We start from the raw sequence: 20,750 nt of genomic DNA, 5'->3' as shown, positions 1-20,750 counted from the left end.
GGAGAGAGAGAGAGAAAGAGAGAGAGAGAAAGGATATTAGTTCTACCGAAACTGTGGTTTCTTCGGGATTGTCAGATAACCATTACATTACGAGAGAAAGCTTGCTTCAAGTTGATTTTGCACTTTCTTAAAAAACAGAGTACGGAGGTTGATGCCCAGACATCGGTGGCTGTCATTTTAGGGTGGTTTGTGGTCGGTTGGTTAGTTTGCTTTCCTTTTGAATTTATGCATTTTTTTTTTCTTTTTGAATAGAGTATGAACATTTTGAAGTTCTAGGTTTTACGTGCGTCTTCATGGAACTGCTGCCATTTGAAGCGATTCGCCCGGGCACACTCTGGTCACGTGCCCCCAGTCCCCACCTGTACACACAGACTTCCCCCACACCAGCCGTGCGCATGCGCGCACACCCACGCCCATACACCCGCACCCACGCACACACCCGCGCGCGCAAACACACACACACACACACACACACACACACACACACACACTCCGTCACCAAGAGACTCCAGGGAAAGCAAAGTTGACACCCATGAATAAACGTGCTTACTGGATATCCTTCCTGTCTCTTGCCTCTTCAGCAGCTGTGTTCATGTAAACCATTGTTGTTGTTGTTCTTGTTGTATTGTTGTTGTTTTGTTTTGTTTTTATACAGAGAGTGTAAAGTAGGAGAAATTCCTAAGTATGACTTGCAATAGTCAGTTAGGGAAGGACGCGCTGTCCCGTGAGGTATTCACCGTCCCTCTGTCATCTTCAGCCAGGGAACATGTTACCTGCGCAAGCTTCTCTGAGCTTCTTTCAGTAAACTATCAAAATCCAGAGAGTCATACTTGCTCTTGGTGGAAGCAGGGTCAAAGTCATCTGAGTTTGAATCTGCAAGAAACCCAAGCTAGGTTAGAGACACCCTTTGCCAAGTGTCATTAACTCAATCATCCAATTCAAGATTACCTGATTCAAACACAACTTGTCCAGTTAAAAAAAATATACCCAACTTTTGTCGGTATATCTATATCTATATCTATATCTATATCTATATCTATATCTATATAGATATATTGCCATAAATATCAATATTGATATTAATTGATATAAATATAATTGACATCAACATCAATATTGATGTAAATTTATATAAGTACATATTTGCAGAGGGTATATACACCCAATATTTTATTGGCATACTATTGATACATATATATAATTTACATAATAATTTATGAATAATATATCAGTATACTTATACTTTATTGGCATGCTATTGATACATATATATAATTCACATAATAATTTATGAATAATATATCAGTATACTTATGAATTTATATATATATAATTATATATAATACATAAAAATAAGTATTTAAAATACACATATATTTGCAGAGGGTAAGGGGTGGGAAGCATTCAAAACACTCATTTATTGACTCATTTTAGTCTTAAACAATCCTAGGAGATAACCAGAACAAACTTAGTATTTCTATTCAATAGCAACACATTCAATCAATATACTTTAAGAAAAACCATGTCCTGCCCCCTTTCTGGCATGTTAAATGACTTACCCAAGGTTCCTCGACAACTTAGGTGGACAGGTAAGAGTAGAAGCTGGAATTAATTTCCCTATCCAACAGGATGGATTTCACAGAGCATAAAAGCCAGGAGAGTGGGCAGGAGGGAGAATCATTAGAATTTCACCCATTCGCCACCTGACTGCTCCCCTTTGAGGCAGGAGGGACATATGATCCATTGATCTATTCCAGTACCTTGGGGAAACCCCAGCAATAGTGGCACAAATTATGCCCACATGAGAAGGTTCAGGGAAACACTTCAGGTCCAGAGAAGGTAAAGTCAACCTCTTTACCCAAGAATACGAGAGGAAAAATTCACAGGTAAGAATAAAACCACGGCCTTCTTTGAATTCCTACACTAGTCCAAGTCCGCTTTTGTGAAGAGTTCCACATACTTCACATAGCCCTTAACAAAACTGTCATGTTCCAGCAGCAATGGGTGTGAAATGAAATTCTGATTCTAAATATTTCTGATTTTCCTCCACTGACATTTATAAAAAAGTCAGATATTTCTTGCCGGTCTTGCAAACGAGGAAAAGGTATCTTGGAGACAGAATAGGAAGCCTCTTGCAAATGAACTCATTCATTTGAAAGCACTTATTTGCAGGGAAAACAAGACCTCTCTGGGAAACATTAACAATCCTACTAAAATATGAACCCTTGTATGTTTTATCCAGAATAAGTTACAAAATAGAAATGTCCGAAGTGACAGAGAGTGTAAGAGTAGATAATGTGGAGGCATACTCATTGACCTCACAAGCTGTTCTGCTGAAAAGGTTGCAATCCCTCAAGCTCTCCAGTACCAGGCTGATTTCCCCTCCTCGCTTCGAGCTCCTTTAACCATCTCAGACTTAAAGGCAAGGAGATTCCTTCACTTTTGTTTTTCCTTTCATTCTTACCATCCCTTGTATTTACTGACGTTTTGTCAATCCAGTTTTTCCAGGTAAGAACAGCAATTGCAGTCAGCCTCGGACATAAAAGAAAGGGGAAAAAACAGCCAATCGCTCCCCACTAAAATCTCCAGGAGTCAATTCTTAAATCACACTGGCTCCCACCCTTCTCTTCATAGCCTGATGAGCAGTTGGCTCGTATCACTAAAGCCTCACGACCAGCGGTTGTTCCAATCAAAGTCTTTCTTGTAGAAACACACACACACACACACACACACACACACACATGAAGTCCTGCTCGTGGCTTGACATTAACTTGAAATCAGAATTCCACTTGCATTACAAATAAAGTTAGACGAGCTCCCTGATGGCCGGACTCGGTGGCATTAAGGTCATCACTGAAACATCAAGAGCACACATACATATCTTTCCTGAAGGAAATTCTGAGAAGACTTAAGATATCTTAACTTTGGGTCACTCTACATCAAACCCAGAGTTTCAGGGTTTCCATATTTTCGTTAGCAAAAGATGCTTCGAAACCGTGGCTCTCAAGAGTTTCTTCACTATGAAACATGCTGGCTGGTATTCACATAGATGGAATCACTTATACGGGCATACTATGTCACACTACGGGCATCCGCAAACTCTTTGTCGTCGCATGAATACAGAACGTGGTTAGGTACAATTCCTGAGAAAATAACATCGACAACACCTCTTTCTTGCCACTAAAGAAGGATGTCGCAACACAACTAAGACATAATAAAAGTTTTACGGGAATAACCCCAAAGCCACTCTAGTTATTAAAAATGAATAAGTTGTTACAAATAATGATACCGTATAAATAGAAACACATCATGTTACAACGGTATTCCTACCGCCTAGAAAACTTTTGGCACAAAGGAGGTACTAAAATGAATATTTTTTGAATGAATGTATTAATCTTGAATGCCAGCATACTAAAAAAAAAAAAAAGTGGTTGAAAATATTTGTGTTGAGATCTTGGGATGATTTACCAATTAATGCCAAGGGTATATATAAAGTTATGGATATATTCAAGATGCTGATAATGTAATACATTTTTTGAGTTAATAATTTGTGATGGATACGTTATTTATTTTATTTTTCTTAGTATAAGTTTTATGCGATAACTAATTCCTGATGAGCAAATTATTATATTCCTTTTTATACCTTTTTTTTAATGTTTATTCTTGAGAGAGACAGAGACAGAGTGCGAGCAGGGCAGGGGCAGAAAGGGAGGGAGACACAGAATCTGAAGCAGGCTCCGAGCTGTCAACACAGAGCCCGATGCAGAGCTCGAACTCACGAACAGGGAGCTAGGGACCTGAGCCGTAGTCAGGTGCTCAACCAACTGAGCCACCCGGGCACCCCAAATTATTATATTCTTAATACTGACCCATCCTTCTCTTCTGGTCTTACAGTCCTAATTTAATTTCTATCTTTCCTCTTCAAGAGTTTTCATCGAGGTCTTTCAGAAAGATCCATCTGTTTACAAGACAGTAAACAGACAGACTCACAGATTACAGATTCATGGAAACCAGGCCTAAATCCTGGCTTGACCTCGGTAACTTTGATTGTCCCTTTAAACTCTTGAGTCTCACTTATAAAAGTGGCTCATGATATTAACTTGGAATCATTACACTGTGCACTAATAGCATTGTGGTAATCACTAGGTGGCCTCCATAGCAGAGGGATAGGATGTGTGAGCTAACTTGGCTTGGGGAGCAAATAAAAACAGAAAAAAAAACTGGTTAAATCTACCTAAAATGATAGGTCACTTTACTCCTGGTAAAATTAATCTATATCACATCATTTTCACTAACTCTGGACACACATATGAGCTCCTGATCCCTCCAAGTGTCCAGTCTGGTCTCATGTTCACCAAATTCACCGGACGTTCCCTGAAGCATTGCACCGAACATCTTCAGGGGACAAAAACAAGACACATATGAATGTCATTCAGTTCCGAAGCTGATCCCTGACGCTGACGCTTTCATTTTAAAATAACTTGAAATTACAGAGGCGCCTGGGTGGCTCATTCGGCTAAACGACCCACTTCAGCTCAGGTCATGATCTCGCGGTCAGTGGGTTTGAGCCCCGAGTCAGGCTCTGCGCTGACAGCTTGCAGCCTGGAGCCTGGTTCAGATTCTGTGTCTCCCTCTATGCCCCTCCCCCACTCACACTCTGTCTCTGTCTCTGTCTCTGTCTGTCTCTCTCTCTCTCTCTCTCTTTCAAAAATAAACATTAAAAAAATAAAATAACTGGTATTTCTAACTTCTCATGACCATCATTTATAATCACAATCATAGCTTCTATTTATTGAGCACCTACTTTCTGCCAGACATCGTGCTAACAGCTTCACACAGACACTGTGCTAACAGCTTCACAAACATTTATTTAATCTCTGCAACAACATTATGGAGTGGTTTACAAATGAAGGACTGGAAGCAGAGGAAGTGTAATTGTTTGTTCAAGGTCAGAATTTAAGTCAGGTTTCAAAACCAGGTCTGTAAGATTCCAAAGCCAGGGGTCTTTCCACTACAGAGCAACTACGCTCCAATCGACTACCCTTCGTGAAATTGTAGGGCTTGAGGGAATTGGAAAAAGCCATGCTGCTACAATACACATCAAACCTACTTTTCACAGAATACAGAGCCAGCTTAGCGACGGCAAAGTTTCTATTGCTGCTGGCTAGACAGAGAGATAACAAGAGGGGAAACATTCTTCTTAGAAATATTTCAGGGAGGCTCCGGTTCAATTTGGAAATACCATCCAATCCTCCCTCTACCAGTGATGAATCGTGATTTAAAGGCCCCTCTAGGTAGCTTATTTTAAACTCTAGATGTTTTGAAAGACTGGAAACACCCTGGCCTTCATCACTGAAGAAAATAAGTCAGATCAACTTAAGACTTCAATCCGTCTTGACTGTTTTTATCAGCCAACATTTGAACAAATGACTTGCCACCTTTTATATTTTCATCCCTAGGCCTCTATCTCTCTGACAGTCAGCTGCCTCTCCCCTGCTTCATACTATCTATTTAGCCTGTGAAGTGAATTATAGCATTTTCCCCCCCGAACAATGCACACCACCTATATCAATTACTTTAGGAAGACATCACTTCGGTGGAAGGGAGAAAAAAAATCCCCGTATTTGGTATTCATTTCTTTCTTTATACCAAGCCAAAGCAAGTGCAGACAGATACAGGGTAATGCTTCGGAAGAGGTTTCTATGTTAATTTTATGATTATTGTTACAAATTGATTTAAATAATTATGTCATATGCACAAGACATTTGCCATTTTCCTTCCTTCATTCCTTCATCTAAGAATTTAAAGGCTTACAATACACACATTAAATAGGGACCGACATGCAAAGGCACCAAATTAAAATGGAGAAGAAAATTAAGATGTCCATTTTGGCATTATTTATAATGCCAAAAAATTGACAATTAAATGAATGTTTAGCTGTAATGGAATGATTAAATATAATGGTACTCACCTAACACAATACAGTGCAACCATTCAAATAAGTTGATAAATTATTTTGAATCCCATGAATCACAGTGGAAAATGAACTTCTATAGTATTAACTGAGAAAAGTAGAATTTAAAGCTTTATAAATCTATATGATGTGACCTCAACTGTAAGAAATTAGACATTCTGAGACAAAACACTGGACTGCAAATCACACAGCAGACCTTTAGGTGATGTGCTGATAGGTGATAGGACTATTTTTCTTAGTACTTTTTTATATTTCCCAAATGTTACCCCTTGAGTCTGTATAACTTTTGTAACAGGAAAAATGAATACTTAGAAATGCTTCAGTTTCCTTATCTGTCAAAGGGAGATGACAGTAACAATAGCCACCTTCTAAGATTGTTCTGTAGTAATTAAATAAGAAAATGCTTGCAGAGCCCCGGGCACAGTGCCTAGCATCTGGAAACACTAAAAACAGAACAGGGTTGTTGTTTTTTTCCCCTCTCCTTTTGTTTTAAAGAAAGTATAGTGTGATTTAGCATATGAAATTATATTTTCTCTTCTCAAGGTGTAATTTGTAGAATATGTCTTAACATTTTTAAGAGTTTGTAGGACAATAAGGAAAAAAGAACCAGACTTTTGCATATTCTGTTCCATGAGCCAATGATGATAATGCTAAGGTTTATACAAAAGGAGTCGCACTGCAAACCTACACAATAAAGACACACACACACACACACACACACACACACACACACACAACATAAGCGCTTGCTAACATACACATACGCAAATAGCCCAGACTTTCAGCATTTGAGAAGATACTCCAAAGAACTCACTTCTGCCCTTTGTTTCCAAAACCTAAGCCCCTTGCTTCTGAGAATGGCCCAGATGATAAAAAATTAGAAATAAGATAAAATATGTATTCAAATATCCCCCCTAGCAAAATAAAATGATGGCCCAACCCAATATGCCTATGGTTTACATCTGCTTCCATTTTTGAGCCTTACATTATGGATTCCTCATTCCATGTACAATAAAATCCATACCTAGGTCTGCATAGTTAGACTTGAAAAATTGCTTGCGTCCACAAAAGTACAGCTCGAAGTCAGTTTCATTCGACCTGCGCAAAGTGTATCCATTTTCAAGAGCAGCAAAAGCATCACAGGTATAACGGTAGGTAATGAAACCATAGCTGTCTCTGGAACAGACAAAGAAGAGAGGATCAAAGCTGGTGAGGAAGGATTAACATATATGCCTGTAACCCTTCCTTACTTCGGGAGACTTCGCTGGTGCCAACGTCTCAACCGCTGCATCCATTTATCAGTGTGATTGTCCTGTCAAGCAGCTAAATACTTATTTCTGGGACAGGAAATCTCAACTAGAAAGATTAATAAATAGGGATAAAAGAAAATAAATAAGGTTCTGAACTCAACATGTCATCTGTCAAAGCATTCCCATCCTAGTAATCTTACGGCCATAATTTTTTACATATGTCAGCCTCTAAACAAGAAATAATCTTGAAGATTCTTACCCATCATCCCGCAGATTTACTGTGCACTCCTCAATTTCACCAAAAACTTCAAAACGGTCCCTCAGTTCCGTCCGTGTTGTGTCAGGTCTGATTTTACCAACGTAAATCACACGGCGTTCTTCCTGGGGAAGGGGTGGGGGGGAGTAAGGAGAGACTTTTGCCAGTTCTGGAGATAGGAAGGAAGTTACATCTCTAGAAACATTCATACATGTATGCTCATGCGCACCAAGAACCCACGGAGCATGCCAGAGAAAGCAAAACATACACTAAAACTGAATGAGAGACAACACGTGACCCCAGTTTTCGTGTCCATTTCTCCAGTACTGCTCTTTCTCCCGCGCACCCTACCCTGGATCTCACTCTTCTGCTTTTGCTCTCCAGCTCTGTTCTTCTCTCAAGTGAGCGTCTATGTATTACAAAAGAAATACGGGCAATGCAATCTTTTTATCTCTGGACAGCTGGAAGATACCGGTTAAATATTTTAACACCTGTGACGTGATTATTCATCTTCCAAATTGGTAAGAAACTGACCTGGCTTGCAAAACTGTTTAATTTCTCATTTAACTCAGGATTCGAATAATGAGATGTACAAATTTAGACATCCCTCGAAACAACGATTCTTAAACTCCAGTATAAATAAAAATTACCTGGGATGCTTATTAAAAATGCAAATTATTGGGGTTTATCCTGGCTATATTAAAAAAATTAGAAAGTACGATTCAACAATCTTCATTTTTAATAAGCACACCCCAGTGATTCTGATGCAGGTGGTCCAAAGACAATAATATGAAAATACAGTCTTAAAATGTAGGCTATTTTAAGCCATGGGTCTCTGCAGAATAAGAGCTATAAAAGAAGCTATAAATTTCACTTTAGCAATGAATCTTATTTTAGGAACAGACTAGAAGGGTGTGGCCTAATTTTCAGAAGTGGAGTCAATATCATCATAATCTGAAAGTCATCAGCAATTTATAGCCTACAAAATATGGGAATAATATCTTACAGCCCAGGGATGGACTCCTTTTTCAGGAAACACTAAAAAACACTTCTCAGTGTAAGAAGCAATCCTGTATTTGTCGTTCCAAGAAGACAAGGCCAAAGGTGATGATGTCCCTCAAAACCAAGGCAAGGTTTTTCGAGAACATAGGGCGTCAATGGAAAGAATGTGCTTACGAACTCGTCTATATGCCTACTGAGAACAAACAAGAATGAAGTGAACTTATAGGTTGCAAGCTTTAAGTTAGATGGGAGCCAAGATTAGGAAACACACAGGACTAAGGCATGGATTCAGCTTGCCGAAGAGTTTCCTCCAGATGTACTGAGGGTGTCCTGTCTCGGATGAGGTACAAAGTAATCTGCGCTTATGGCAAAGAGATACTCTATGTTATTCCCTGCATGTCTTTCCTTTTCATATGCCCAGTATTTAGCAAAGGGCCTGGCAAAGAGTGAAAACTCAGTAAGCGCTTGTGAAACGTAACTGAGCAATTTACAGACTAGAGTCTCCTAGGTGATCCGATCATCCGTTCATCATCTTCTTTTACCACAGGCAACACTCATATTTCTGTTTTGATAAGAGAAGTTCCTCGGAGACTCAGATGCAAATAGCCAACTGTCTATCCGACATCTCGAGCTGGATGTCCCCTGAGCACTTCAAACTAGACCATTACCCAAACCCAGTGCTCCAGTTCCACCCTCCCCCCAGTAGGTCTCTCTCCAATGGTCTTAATGTCAGTGCAGTTAATGTCATCTAGCCAAGATTCAGGACAAAAACCTGAGCGCCTTCCTCGATTCTTCCCTTTTAGTCCCCTCTATACATCCAATCATTCATTGGCTCTGTTGATTTTACCTCCTAAATACCTGTCTGGTCTGTCTCTCTTACTCAATCTCCTCTAAACCGAGGTGCCAGCATCTCTTTGTGGACTAGCATAACAGTCTCTTAACTTGGATCCTGGGTCTATATTTATTCTCCTCCAATCTATTCTTTCACTTCAATCGGAATAATCTTTGCTAAGGGAACAGGAATCTGATCATGTCAATTACTGTCTAAAACATTTCAATGGCCTCACATAACTTTTAAGGAAAGACCTAAATCATTAACAGGACCCACGAGGCCTTGCGTGGTCTAGACTCGTCTCCCTCGTGGGTTTTCCCTCCTACTTCCCACTCATCCCTTTATTTTCCAGCCACCTTGAGCTACTCTGTCCCTAGTATATACTGTGCTCCTTTCCTTCCCCAAGGCCTTTGCACAAGCTGTTCCCTTGCTCCTTATAATAGCCTCCCCACACTGTCTCCTCCTCCTCTTCTCCGATATACACATACTGTCTAAAATTACACCGAACTCAACAATCATTTCCTTTCTGAGACTTGAGATGAGGTCAGGTTTCCTATCATTTGTTCTTATAGTACACTATTTCTCTTTCAGAGTTTGATGACCAATTGCAATTAAATAATTAATAATTAACTCGTTGTTTCATGTCTGTTTCCCCCTACAATCTGCATCTGTCCGATTGACAACTGTATGTTAAGGGTACTTGAAACCTCACAGAGTCTAAATGAATATTTGTTGAAAAATCAATCAATCACCAGTCAGTTAATCAATTTCAACACTTACCCTTACACCCTTCATTGCATCAAAGAGGCTGAAGGGTAATCCTTACTCCCTGAGACTCTCTAAGAAAATGGAGAATGAAAGCCAGGTTTGATGCCTAGTCATAGGAAAGACCTTGCCAAGGTAGTTAAGCTGAGTGAATTGACAAAGGTTTCCATGATTTGTTTTTACAGGTTTAAGTGGAAGAAGTGTGGAGTAACTACATGTTTGCAGAGCTCTCACTCCTAAAAATCACTTCTGAAAATCCGAGGTGGGCCTCCACTGAAACACTCAGTAAAACACAATTCCCTTGACAACAGCTATCAGGCCTAAATGATTGACCGGGTGAAGTCCCACAAACAGAATGGAGTGCCTGATTCACTTCCATGTAGATTGTATGTCTCAACTGAAGGCTGTAATTGTGTTGTTCCAGACCACCCAGCACATCCTGGAAATCAATAAATATAAATGGATGGTGAGACTCATCCTGGGGCAGTGTTGTACACTGGAGTAAGGGACTCATAACACCACATTCCATTCTATTTACAGCCAGCTCTAGCCAAACAGCCAAATGTGATGGGACTGTTATCTAAACTTTCTGGCGCCTGCTTGCATGGGTGTTACTTTTTTTTTTTTAATAGGCCTTTTTTAGGAAGGTTACTACTGTATAAAGAAAAAGGAGGGGGAAAGGCAGAAGAGAGAGAAAGAAATTGAACCATCACAAAGAAATTGCTCAACTACCATTATGGGAATACACACAGCCTACGTATTCAAGGAAATTTGAAGTTAAAGCTAAAATCGACCATATGCACGTCCATATGCAAACATATTGGGACAGTCTCTGAATTGCTTCTTTATACAAAACTGTATGCAACAACGATCCCACAAAGAAGATAAACCAGAGGACCTTTTTGGATACTGATACATTCTGCAGTAAAAAGAAGACACAATCTAGATGGGAAAAAACAGAAACCCAAAGGGCTGGTGCACAATCACTTAAATTACCTATTTGTCTATCATCTCCTTTTATGAAACACAGGAATGGAACCACGTCTTGCTTCCTTACAAAGATCAGAGATTGAATACATGCTGAAATTCTCATTTTAGAAAATGATTAGAGTGCTTGGTTTTCCTAGTGCTAAAAATGAAACTAAAAGGCATCTGAAGGTCTAAAAGCAAAGACAAAAATCTTTCCAAGATTGGCCAAAATGTCTAGCAAAGAACCGATTATTTTTAACATGTTGCAGTTTTATTAGGCAGATGAATAGATTCCATATCTTTAAAAAACCTTAACATTTGCAGCCAATTTTTCAAGACATTAATTTCTAAACAGGAGATGAAAGGAAAAGAAATCAAAATGCTTAATAACATTTTCAACTTCTTAAAGGCTTGGAGGAACTCTAAACCTTTGGAAAAAGCTCCTTGAAAAATGATTTTCGGACCAGTTTTCACTATTGAGGAGGATGGAACATTTATCAAATATCTTTTAGCTTCAATTTTCACAAAAGCTAGTTTGCTGATGGTGTGGATAACAAAATTGAAGATTTATATTGCATTAACAGGGATAGTAAATCATCATTATATCAAAATGCAGGGGGGGGGGGAATACAGGGGAAAAAACTGACTGAAATTAACTGACTTTGCATGATCAAAATCTTTATCAAAAAGAGAATAGAGCCTCTCGGGTAGCTGGGGAAACATACAATGGCTGCAGTCAAATAATAAGCTAGTTTTGGTAAAAGGGGTTTGACTAAGAGAAAGGGAATTTAGCAGGGAGGTTAACATTTATTGAATTCTAATATATGCCAAGCACTGTGCTTGATGCTTCTTTATGGGTTATCTCCCTAAAATGCTTTGCAACACCAGGTAACAACAAGGAACAGCCTGACAGAATTTAGATTTTGATTCTCAGAACTCTTAGCCTACATTTCCAAGTCAGGATAATATAAAAATTCTTTTTCCTATGTTAAGGAAGCTGCATGTCAACTTCAGCCACAAAAGACTCATGTTCATTTCCAGATTAGCTACCAACCTGACTTCCTCAGAAATTTCAAAGATATTACAAATACTGTATGTGAGGTGTATGGATAAAATCTATGCCCTCTAGGCTGAATGGTACAGTGAGGTCCTCCATCTAAAAGACAAGGTGAGGGGGTGGATGGCTGTGAAAAGGCACATATGGACAGAAAGAAATGCCAAACCTTGACAAAAGTCAAATTGTGTTTTTTCCCTCTCTTTCCCTTCATATTGATTATAATAATACTCTTAGGGAAGAAACAAAACTACAGTACTCAGTTTTCCAAAGTTACTTGCAGTTAAGTACTACCCAGGAATATTCTTCTAAGCCTAAATTTGGATCAGGGTGAATAAATCCAGGATAGTCTACGTAAGCGCCAGTATGCAAGTAAACACACGGATAAGGCAGACAGCATGGAAACTGAGAGGATGGAGGACAGCTTTCAGTAAAACTGATAATTTCTAAATAGTGAGGTTCAACTCACAATAGAACATGTATTCTAACCTACATGAAGTATCTCTTGAAAAAGGCTTGGATAGAAAACTATTTTCTCCAAAAATTCTAACTATGAGAAATTACACACACACACAATTTTTTTTTTTCCCATTTGGAAGAAGCTGATAATTATCCATGATGAAGCACTGTTCCTGACTCCTGGGCTGCATACTGACGAATGGAAGGGAGAAATGAAATGGCTTAGTCATTGCCCAGGCACATCTGGTTTGGGTTTCAAGCACTGAGCCGTATCATAATGTGTACATTTACCCTTTAAATGAACATCCCATTATCATGTTTTCTGGCAGAAAATTTTACTGACTGCAAATGAGTGGGACTTAGAACTCTACGAGAAATTAGGGCAGTGACAGTTTAGACATTAAGTGCCAAACTCTGGCTTGCAAAGTTCCGATTAACCTAAATTACTGCAAGGCTGAGAAAGACAGGGTGACGTGGTTCTTGAGAAAGAATTTAGGTGGAAAGTGGAGGAAAGGAACAATCAGAAAGGTGGCAATGGTCAACCCCAATATAAGATTCTGTGTTAGTAACTACTGACTATTAGACTTCTCTTAACTCTCTGATTTGCTGCATCCAGGTTGGTCTGGATAAAGACTTTTAGATGCATAAGCAATGACAAAAGTTTATACAGACCTCCTAAACCGTCTCCTTACGGAACTCAAAATAAAAGCAATATAGACAGCAAGCCAAAGGCGGCAAAGACCGCTTTAATTTTGTAAAATATCAGTCATTCGATGATTTAACATTTTTTTCATTTCCTTTCTGGGCCTCTGCTTTGCTAGTCCTCTAATTATATGATTGATCTGAATTAATAGATAACCCAACATTGCGCCCTAGATATTCTAAACAAAATTTACTACTTATTCATTACGTCAAGGGTTTCTCAAAAATATGAATGGAAATCACCTACCCAACCAAGTTAAGAGGACTGCCCTAGTTCCTTTAGCTGTTTCACGAATGAACTCTCAAGCTGATCCAGTCAAATGAGTCAAAGCTCATCACATGTATCTCTGTGCCCAAGTCCATTAAAATACATTTTGCAAATGCACTGTGGCACAAGAAAGTAAATCATCTTGATGAAGGAAAGCAATCAGAAAATCTTCCTATGGTAAACTCATTAAGAAATTCCACTATGCCTTCAAGATAGCCTTCACAATCTTTGTCATGTCTTACAGGACACTTTAAGGATCTCGCTTCCATCGAGCCCTCCAGTACCGATTCTGTTCCCCAGTGTTCTGGTTAAATGACTAGCAGTTTCTCAGCATACCTTGCTCTTGTCTAGGGACTTACTGTGACCTATAGCTTCTGCCTAGAACAGCAGTGCCCACTAAAAACATAATGCAGCTTATGCAAGCTTAAATTTTCTAGGAGGCACATGTTAAAAAGCAAAAAGAAACAGAAAATTTAGTTTTAATAATGTATTTTGTTTAGCTCAATATGTCCAAAACATTATCATTTCAATTTGCCATTGATATGAAAAGTATTAATCAGGCATTTTACCCTCTTCTTTTGAACTAAATCTTCAACAGCCAATCACATTTATAGTGCATCTTAATTCAGTGTGGCGAGTGGCTGCCATATTGGAAAGCACAGGTGTAGAAAACCTTTGCCTTCCTTCTCTTTCGATTTCAGATCAATCTCACCCTCTCCAGGAATGCCCTCCCTCATTCTCAGGTCTAGGTGTCCACCCATTTGCCACCAGTACCTTAGGTTACCTTCTGCCATAGCACTGAACATACCTTATTGCTCGTTTGCATATCTTTATCTGCCGGGAGACTTGAAGCTCTCTGGATGTGTGGACCAGGTCTTACCTGATTCTATATCCTAAGCAACTAGCAAATGTTTATCACATAAAGGATCACGAGTTCTCGCTTATGTGAAGCAGAAACAGCATGTCATTGTCCAAGAGGGGGTGAATTTACGAGTTAGTCCCAAATCTTTATATTCAGCTCTCATTATCTATAGTTCGCTGATTACAGAGTAAATAATCCCTATGTCCTAGTTTTTTTTTCCAATCTCCTTTTCCAAAACAAAAACAAAAAAAAATCTCAAAGCCAGATGTCTAGTTAATTTATAATGACTCAGTGTAAGCCAACTTGATATTTTTACTATATAAGCCATCTTTCAGAGATAACTGATAAAGACTGTCTTACTCAAAGAATTAACTAAAGAACTGGTCAACATTGGGGACACAAAGAGAAGGCAGAGGGTATCTGCTTTCAGTCTGGGGCTAGTGACCTCAAGGTTGCTTTTGGCACAGGCGTAACTGTGGAATGTAGACCAGCCACACCAATTGATATTTTGGAAAGAGCCAAACTAATGAAAAGACCCCTCTCTCCTTTATGCACTCTCATTAAGTATCTGGCACTAAATTATCTTCGGAAGGAAAAAAAGAAACACATGCCATTTAGCCACATTTATCTGCACAGCTTTGGTCATAGTGGTGTATTTTGCACAAACGCACGATGAAACAGTTAATCGTTCTCTTCGCTGTGATACTTTTGGGAAGAAACATGAAGGATTTTACAAAATATGGATTTGCAAACACTGAAATAACTCTTTTCCTACACGCTTGCTCAACATGATTCTCTTTTGTAAAGATTCACTGTAATGTGCCATACCAAAAGGCTTTGTAAACTCTATGGCATTATATAAATGTGAGTTATTATAATTATTGAACAGGCTATTAATTAAATACAGCAAAATTAGAAAAATTGAATTTTTAATTTTCATTAGTCTTCTTTAAGTGTTAGCGAATGACACTCTGGCAGCTCTTAATATCACAGCTCATTTGAAAGTTGAGAAAAATGAGCAAAGGTGTTGTAATTTGCACAAGACTTTTGATTCAGTCTTAGGTAGCTTCAACGTTAAATGACAGCAAACACTCTAGACCTTTAGCCTAAGTATTCAATTACTTCTCCCTTCTTTTTCCTCGAGTGCCTGCTATTAACAAGCCTCTCAGTTAACCTTTTCCCTCTGGTTGATAACTGTTGGCCAGTGCTTGATTTTGACCCCATTCGTCAGTTCTTTTAGGTAGTTTTTTCAAGATTTTGTTGATGGTTGTAGGTTTTCTTAAAGGTACAATATAAATCTCACCTTTACAGTTGAAAGTCATTTCCCTAAACCTTGGTTCCCTTATATGCAAGACCTGGGACAGCTGATCTAACTGAAATGACTCTCAGGAACAACGAAGCACAGACAGGCAGCCACGGCGGACGAAAGCAATGCCACTTCTGATTGATTACTCAAGGCTCCCTGAAGCCCTGAGTTGGGAGAGACCCAAAGTTTCCCCGCGGGCTCAGTGGGAAGAGTTCCATAATTGATTAGGAATGTCTGCCATGGGCAAGACTGACAACTGGGGCCACTGGCTTTCGCCTTCTAAGTTCTGGGTTGAAAAGCAATAGGAGGGAGCTGGGGTAAAATCTACCTACTTGCGAGCAGGTGCTGAGAAGTAGTGACCTGCAGAGAACCAACAAGTTCAACATAGCCTAGATCTTTACATCGAAGTGTCAGTGATGTCTGTATGTCAAGGAGATGCGATGCCTTGCAGTACGTGGTGACGAAATACATAATGGGTTACTGCAAAGTAGCTCATAAGAAATGTGGATGGGTCAACTACCCGGTTAGATGCTGACCCAGCACAAGTAAGAAATGATGACTTTTTAGCAAATCTTCATCTACCACCTCCTTTAAATCTAACTTGAACCCGGTCCCTTCCCACACGATCCAATTCTAACGTATGCAGAAAAGACAAAAACTAAAAAACCAAACACGGGCACTGCCTCATCTTCCACTCACAAAAGCCGCAGAGGACGGTAAGAAAAACCCATCTTCTGACCCGATGGAACCAGTCTTTGACTGAATAAATCCCTGCCCCCTCCATTTTGGAAAACAAAAGTAGAGAACAGCAACGAGCTTCAAGATGAATGAGGAACGTGAAGTCTGAATAGGAACCTACGCTCATTTACCATGTTGCTTCCCAATAATCTGCGTCAAGAGGGATTGGATGGGGGACCCACCGCTGTTTCAAAGTCAACAGGCTGAATGTTGCATATTCTAACAAAGCCTTCGCTTTAGTTTATTTTCTAGTCTACAAAAAAACAAACAAACAAACAAACAAAAACAGGTGGAAGGGAAGGGAAGGGAAGGGAAGAGAAACCCTCCCTTAAAATGAAAGCGAGCTCCCAGCTGCTTACAATTGCCTTCTGCCTCTGCCTCTCCCTTTGTTTGGCCCTTTCAGACTCCCGCTTCTCATACTCTTTGCGGTATTCTTCCCTCTTCAGCCTTTCGTGCTGATATTCCTCGTAGCTGTCATACCTGAGAAACATAACTTCATCATTAAGTCAACCATCAACCGCCTCCATTTACCCAAGCAAAACGAATCATGATCGGGGGAGGGGGCAGGGTTCGAGCTAACAGCGCGTCATCTAGAGGAGGGGGTGAGAGGAGCAGAAGGAAAATGACAGGCACCCTCACCTGGGCCTCCGGCTGTAGGGCGACCCGGAACGTGATCTTGCGCACAGAGGAGAATTTCGGTGCGCGCGGTGTCTGCAGTGGCTCGACTCATAGTAGTAGCAAGATCTGGGAGCGAGAGGAAAAACAGAGAGGGCATTTGCAACCGCCGCTTCACCCCGGTTTACTGGCACGACAGAATAGCCCCCGCAACACCGTGTGACAGAGAGCGGCTTTTTCTTCCTAGCTACTGGTGAGATTTCCCGGTGGCGGTTTGTGATGGTGTAGTCAGCTTAGAGGTCTGGGGAGTGATGTGTGCTTTCCCAGCCTCTCTTATTGATGCTAACGCCGAGCGCCAGTCTGGTACAATGTCAGCTTTATCTCGCGTGGATCTCAACTGTACTGGCACAGGGCAACCCTCCAGGTAATGGAAAAAGTTAGGGGAGCAAGTAGGTTTCTTACAAATTGCTCTCTGTGATCCGACTGGCTCAAGCCACTGTGCTCAAGGCTGACAGATTTAAGATGAGGAGGACTGTCTGTGTGACAACATCCTCGTTAGTTCCAGAGGCACTGGGGATGCGGTGTTGAGGGGCCCGGCTGCCTGTGGGTTGCGAGTGCGTGTTTTGGTTTTTGTTTTTTGGTTTTTTTTGGTTTTTTTTTTGGTTGGTTGGTTGGTTTGTCTGTTTTTTGGACCTGACGCTCTGGGGTGGGTGATGACAAGGTTACCTTGAAGAGGATCTACTGCCTGGGGACCTTGATCTTGACCTGGAATATGGTGATCGGGAACACGACCTGTGTCGAGAAAAGGACCTTGAACGAGAGCGCATCCTTTGGGGTCTTTGAGAAAATAAGGATTTGGGTGGTGACACGGAATCTCTACACGGAGAGTTAAAAGAGGAGCAAGAAGGCGACACATCGAACAACGAATAGGATTGTGTGCCATCCCAAGGGTAGTTCAGTTTATCACTTTCATCTTCACTGTCATCAAACAGGCCATCCATGGCTAGTCCTGAATTTATAAACATAGGTAGTTTGGAGAATTGTTCATTACTGAAATCACTGTCCCTCAGTTCACTGGTCTTGTCTGCTTCGTCGTCAAAAACAGCTTGACTGGGATGACCGAAGTGCTTGTTCAGCTCGGCTCGGATTTCCTGGTCTTGGAGCTGTTTTCTGGTGCTGCAAGGAGAGACCTGCTTGCCCGCCCCCGGAGTCTCTCTCAGGTAGCACTGGTCTGAATCTGTGGAAGAACAAATCTGCCCCTGCCAATCGGAGGGGGCATCTTTATATTCTAGTTGTCTAGAGTCTTGGAGCTCCTGTGATATATTAATGAGTATTTCCGTTTTGGAATTAATCGACTGACAATAGTCATGGTCACCAAACAGCCGTAGGCTGGGCCGCTTGGCCTTCCTTTCCTCGTGTCCACTGGTGAGCACGGAGGTCTTGCTGAGTTGTGCGTACAACTCAGACTGCTCGGGCCCCTTCTTGGTGGAGTTATTGCCTTGGGTGCCAGGAGGCTCACTGTACCTGGGCTTCTTTGATGGAGGAGGTCCCACAGTCTTGCAAGAGGACTTCAGCTTTGGAGAAGTCCTGAAAGGGTTATCTTGGTTGGCTTTGTGAGGAGGAGTAGTGGGCGGAGTTAGGCCTATGGGAAAAAGAAGGAGGGGGGTGGGGAGAGAGACAAGAGATGGAGATCATGTGGTTAAATGCCAGGACAAGTGTTCCTAACTTCTCCAGGGCTTCAGACAATGGCGAGAAAGAAGGTACACGAAATTCATGCAAGACCTGAAAAAGTACCTCTCTCCCTGTAAGCCCCTGTCACCAAGAAAAGACAGATTTCACTACTGGCAGGCGGCAGTGAAATCTGTGATATTTTGTGTTTTAAATGCCAATGCTAACAGACCTGGCTTCCCAGAAAACTCGAACGCCTCCCTACCGGCCTCCACGGGCACCAGGCATTACCCAAGCTCGCATTTCCAAGGGCACCGTGCGTCTGCCTTATGGAACATTAACACAGCACGGCCCAGGGGGATCACAGAATAGCTTTGGTAGCCTTTGTCTGCAAGGAATTCTGAGGAGCACACAAGTGGCTCAGAAAAATTTCCCTAATCGAGGATCACTACCCAAGGAGCCCCAGAACTCGGCAACTTAAAAAAAAAAAAAAAAAAGATGGGATGACAGCAAATGTGGGGCAGGGTGGGAAGAACACAGACAACTTCAAAGGAAGTCCAGTAAAACACGACAGACGAAAGCAGGGAACCAGACAACTGTGCAACTTGACGGCAATGATTCTTTTGTCTCCACAGTTCATTAACTTAGTAAACCATGGCTAATGTAGGTATAATACTTTCTTGTAAGCATAACTAATACATTCTGTCTAAAATATGGTTCTGCAACAGAAACCTAAATGAACAGGAACACTAAATATTGCAGTGCTAGTGGACCATTTTATTTAGAGCACAACATTGGGGCGGGTTAGGAGGCTGAAGGACTGAAACGGACCCAAACTCCGGCAACCAACTAATTAAAAAAAATAATAATAAAATAAAGGGAGACCAGAGACACCCCATCGGTTGGTGTCTTTCGTCCTTTTCTACAGAAGAGCAGAAAATGCCATCAGATGGCCATGGTGGGAGAGTCTGTGAGCTGTAGTTGCCTCCACTATGTTTCACCCCCGAGAAAGTTCTACTCATCCCTTCACACCGAGGAAGGATAATTGGGAAATGGCTCCAGAGTCCAAGGAACTTTGAAGAAGGGCACGCTAGGGTTCAAATGACTTTACGCTTACAAGGGAACATTTGAGTTTACAATCCATTTTCTATTCGGGAGGATGGGTGAACGCTGTTCAGCAGAGTTCAAGTCTGCTAACAAGTCTGGGGTTAGACTTAAGGCAACTGCACATTTCAAGGAAATGGCAGAAAAACCTGACTTGGCTGGAGAAAAGGGAAAAAAATACACACACACACACACACACACACACACGACCAAGTAGGTCACAGAAAGCCACATGCAATTTTGGTATGAACAGGAAGATACTGCCTCTTTTTCCTACTTTGCAATAAAAATCTGGAAGAAATTAATATTTCCTGTATAATAAAATATTTGACACCACTATTTGGCAATTTTTATTCTGTACGGCTAAAGCTTTCTAAATGAGGGGAGAAAGGCTACAAAAATGCAAAGTAATGTGACTTTGGAAATCCATCCCAGAGAAATTCAGAAAGACAGGGGAATACAAACACAGAGAAGGGACCCAGCAGAGTCCCAGAAAAGCTCCCTTGATTAGCAGGCACCCCCACATGCCTTCCGTACTCTTCATTTGAAGGTAATAGGGAGGCGGCATATTATACAATGAAACCTCCATGTCACTGAGGCACACTCTCCTTTTGTCCCCTCTTTCATGGACAGGTATGCCTCTTACTCGCTCTAAGAGATTCCTATGTATTCAATCTTTCTCTCTCTTTTTCCCCCTTGTTTCCTTTACCTTTCGCACTGCCCCGTTTCTAACACTCATTTCTACCACGTGCTATCTTCAGTTACCATTACAACAAATTTAAAGATACTAATGCTCCTCCAAAGAAACGATAAATTCTCAGATACTTCTCACAGGAGGCTAAGATGCCCAAAGAAATAATGATGAGTAATCTCTCTTTGCTCAGCCAATAAAAGTCAAATATTGCAAATGACATAGCCTTTGAATA

At 40.8% G+C, this 20,750-nt stretch overlaps 1 protein-coding gene across 1 annotated transcript in view; it reads right to left on the bottom strand.

Annotated features, from left to right (window-relative positions):
* Positions 1–473: 473 nt before the first annotated feature.
* PPARGC1A (PPARG coactivator 1 alpha) overlaps positions 474–20,750 on the bottom strand; it is a 97,027-nt gene continuing 76,750 nt past the window's right edge. Inside the window, exons 8-13 of the mRNA XM_047854769.1 lie at positions 17,779–18,694; positions 17,077–17,181; positions 16,797–16,917; positions 7,484–7,605; positions 6,999–7,150; positions 474–873 (exon numbers count right to left, since the gene is read on the bottom strand). Of these exons, the coding sequence (XP_047710725.1) occupies positions 770–873; positions 6,999–7,150; positions 7,484–7,605; positions 16,797–16,917; positions 17,077–17,181; positions 17,779–18,694 (1,520 nt within the window). The 3' untranslated portion in view covers positions 474–769. The remainder of the gene's footprint in view (positions 874–6,998; positions 7,151–7,483; positions 7,606–16,796; positions 16,918–17,076; positions 17,182–17,778; positions 18,695–20,750) is intronic.

Source organism: Prionailurus viverrinus, chromosome B1 (genome assembly GCF_022837055.1).
Source record: "Prionailurus viverrinus isolate Anna chromosome B1, UM_Priviv_1.0, whole genome shotgun sequence".
In the NCBI taxonomy this organism is placed as follows: Eukaryota; Metazoa; Chordata; class Mammalia; order Carnivora; family Felidae; genus Prionailurus; species Prionailurus viverrinus.
Note: the sequence above shows the minus strand (reverse complement) of the source record. Positions and strands in the feature narration are given on the sequence as shown.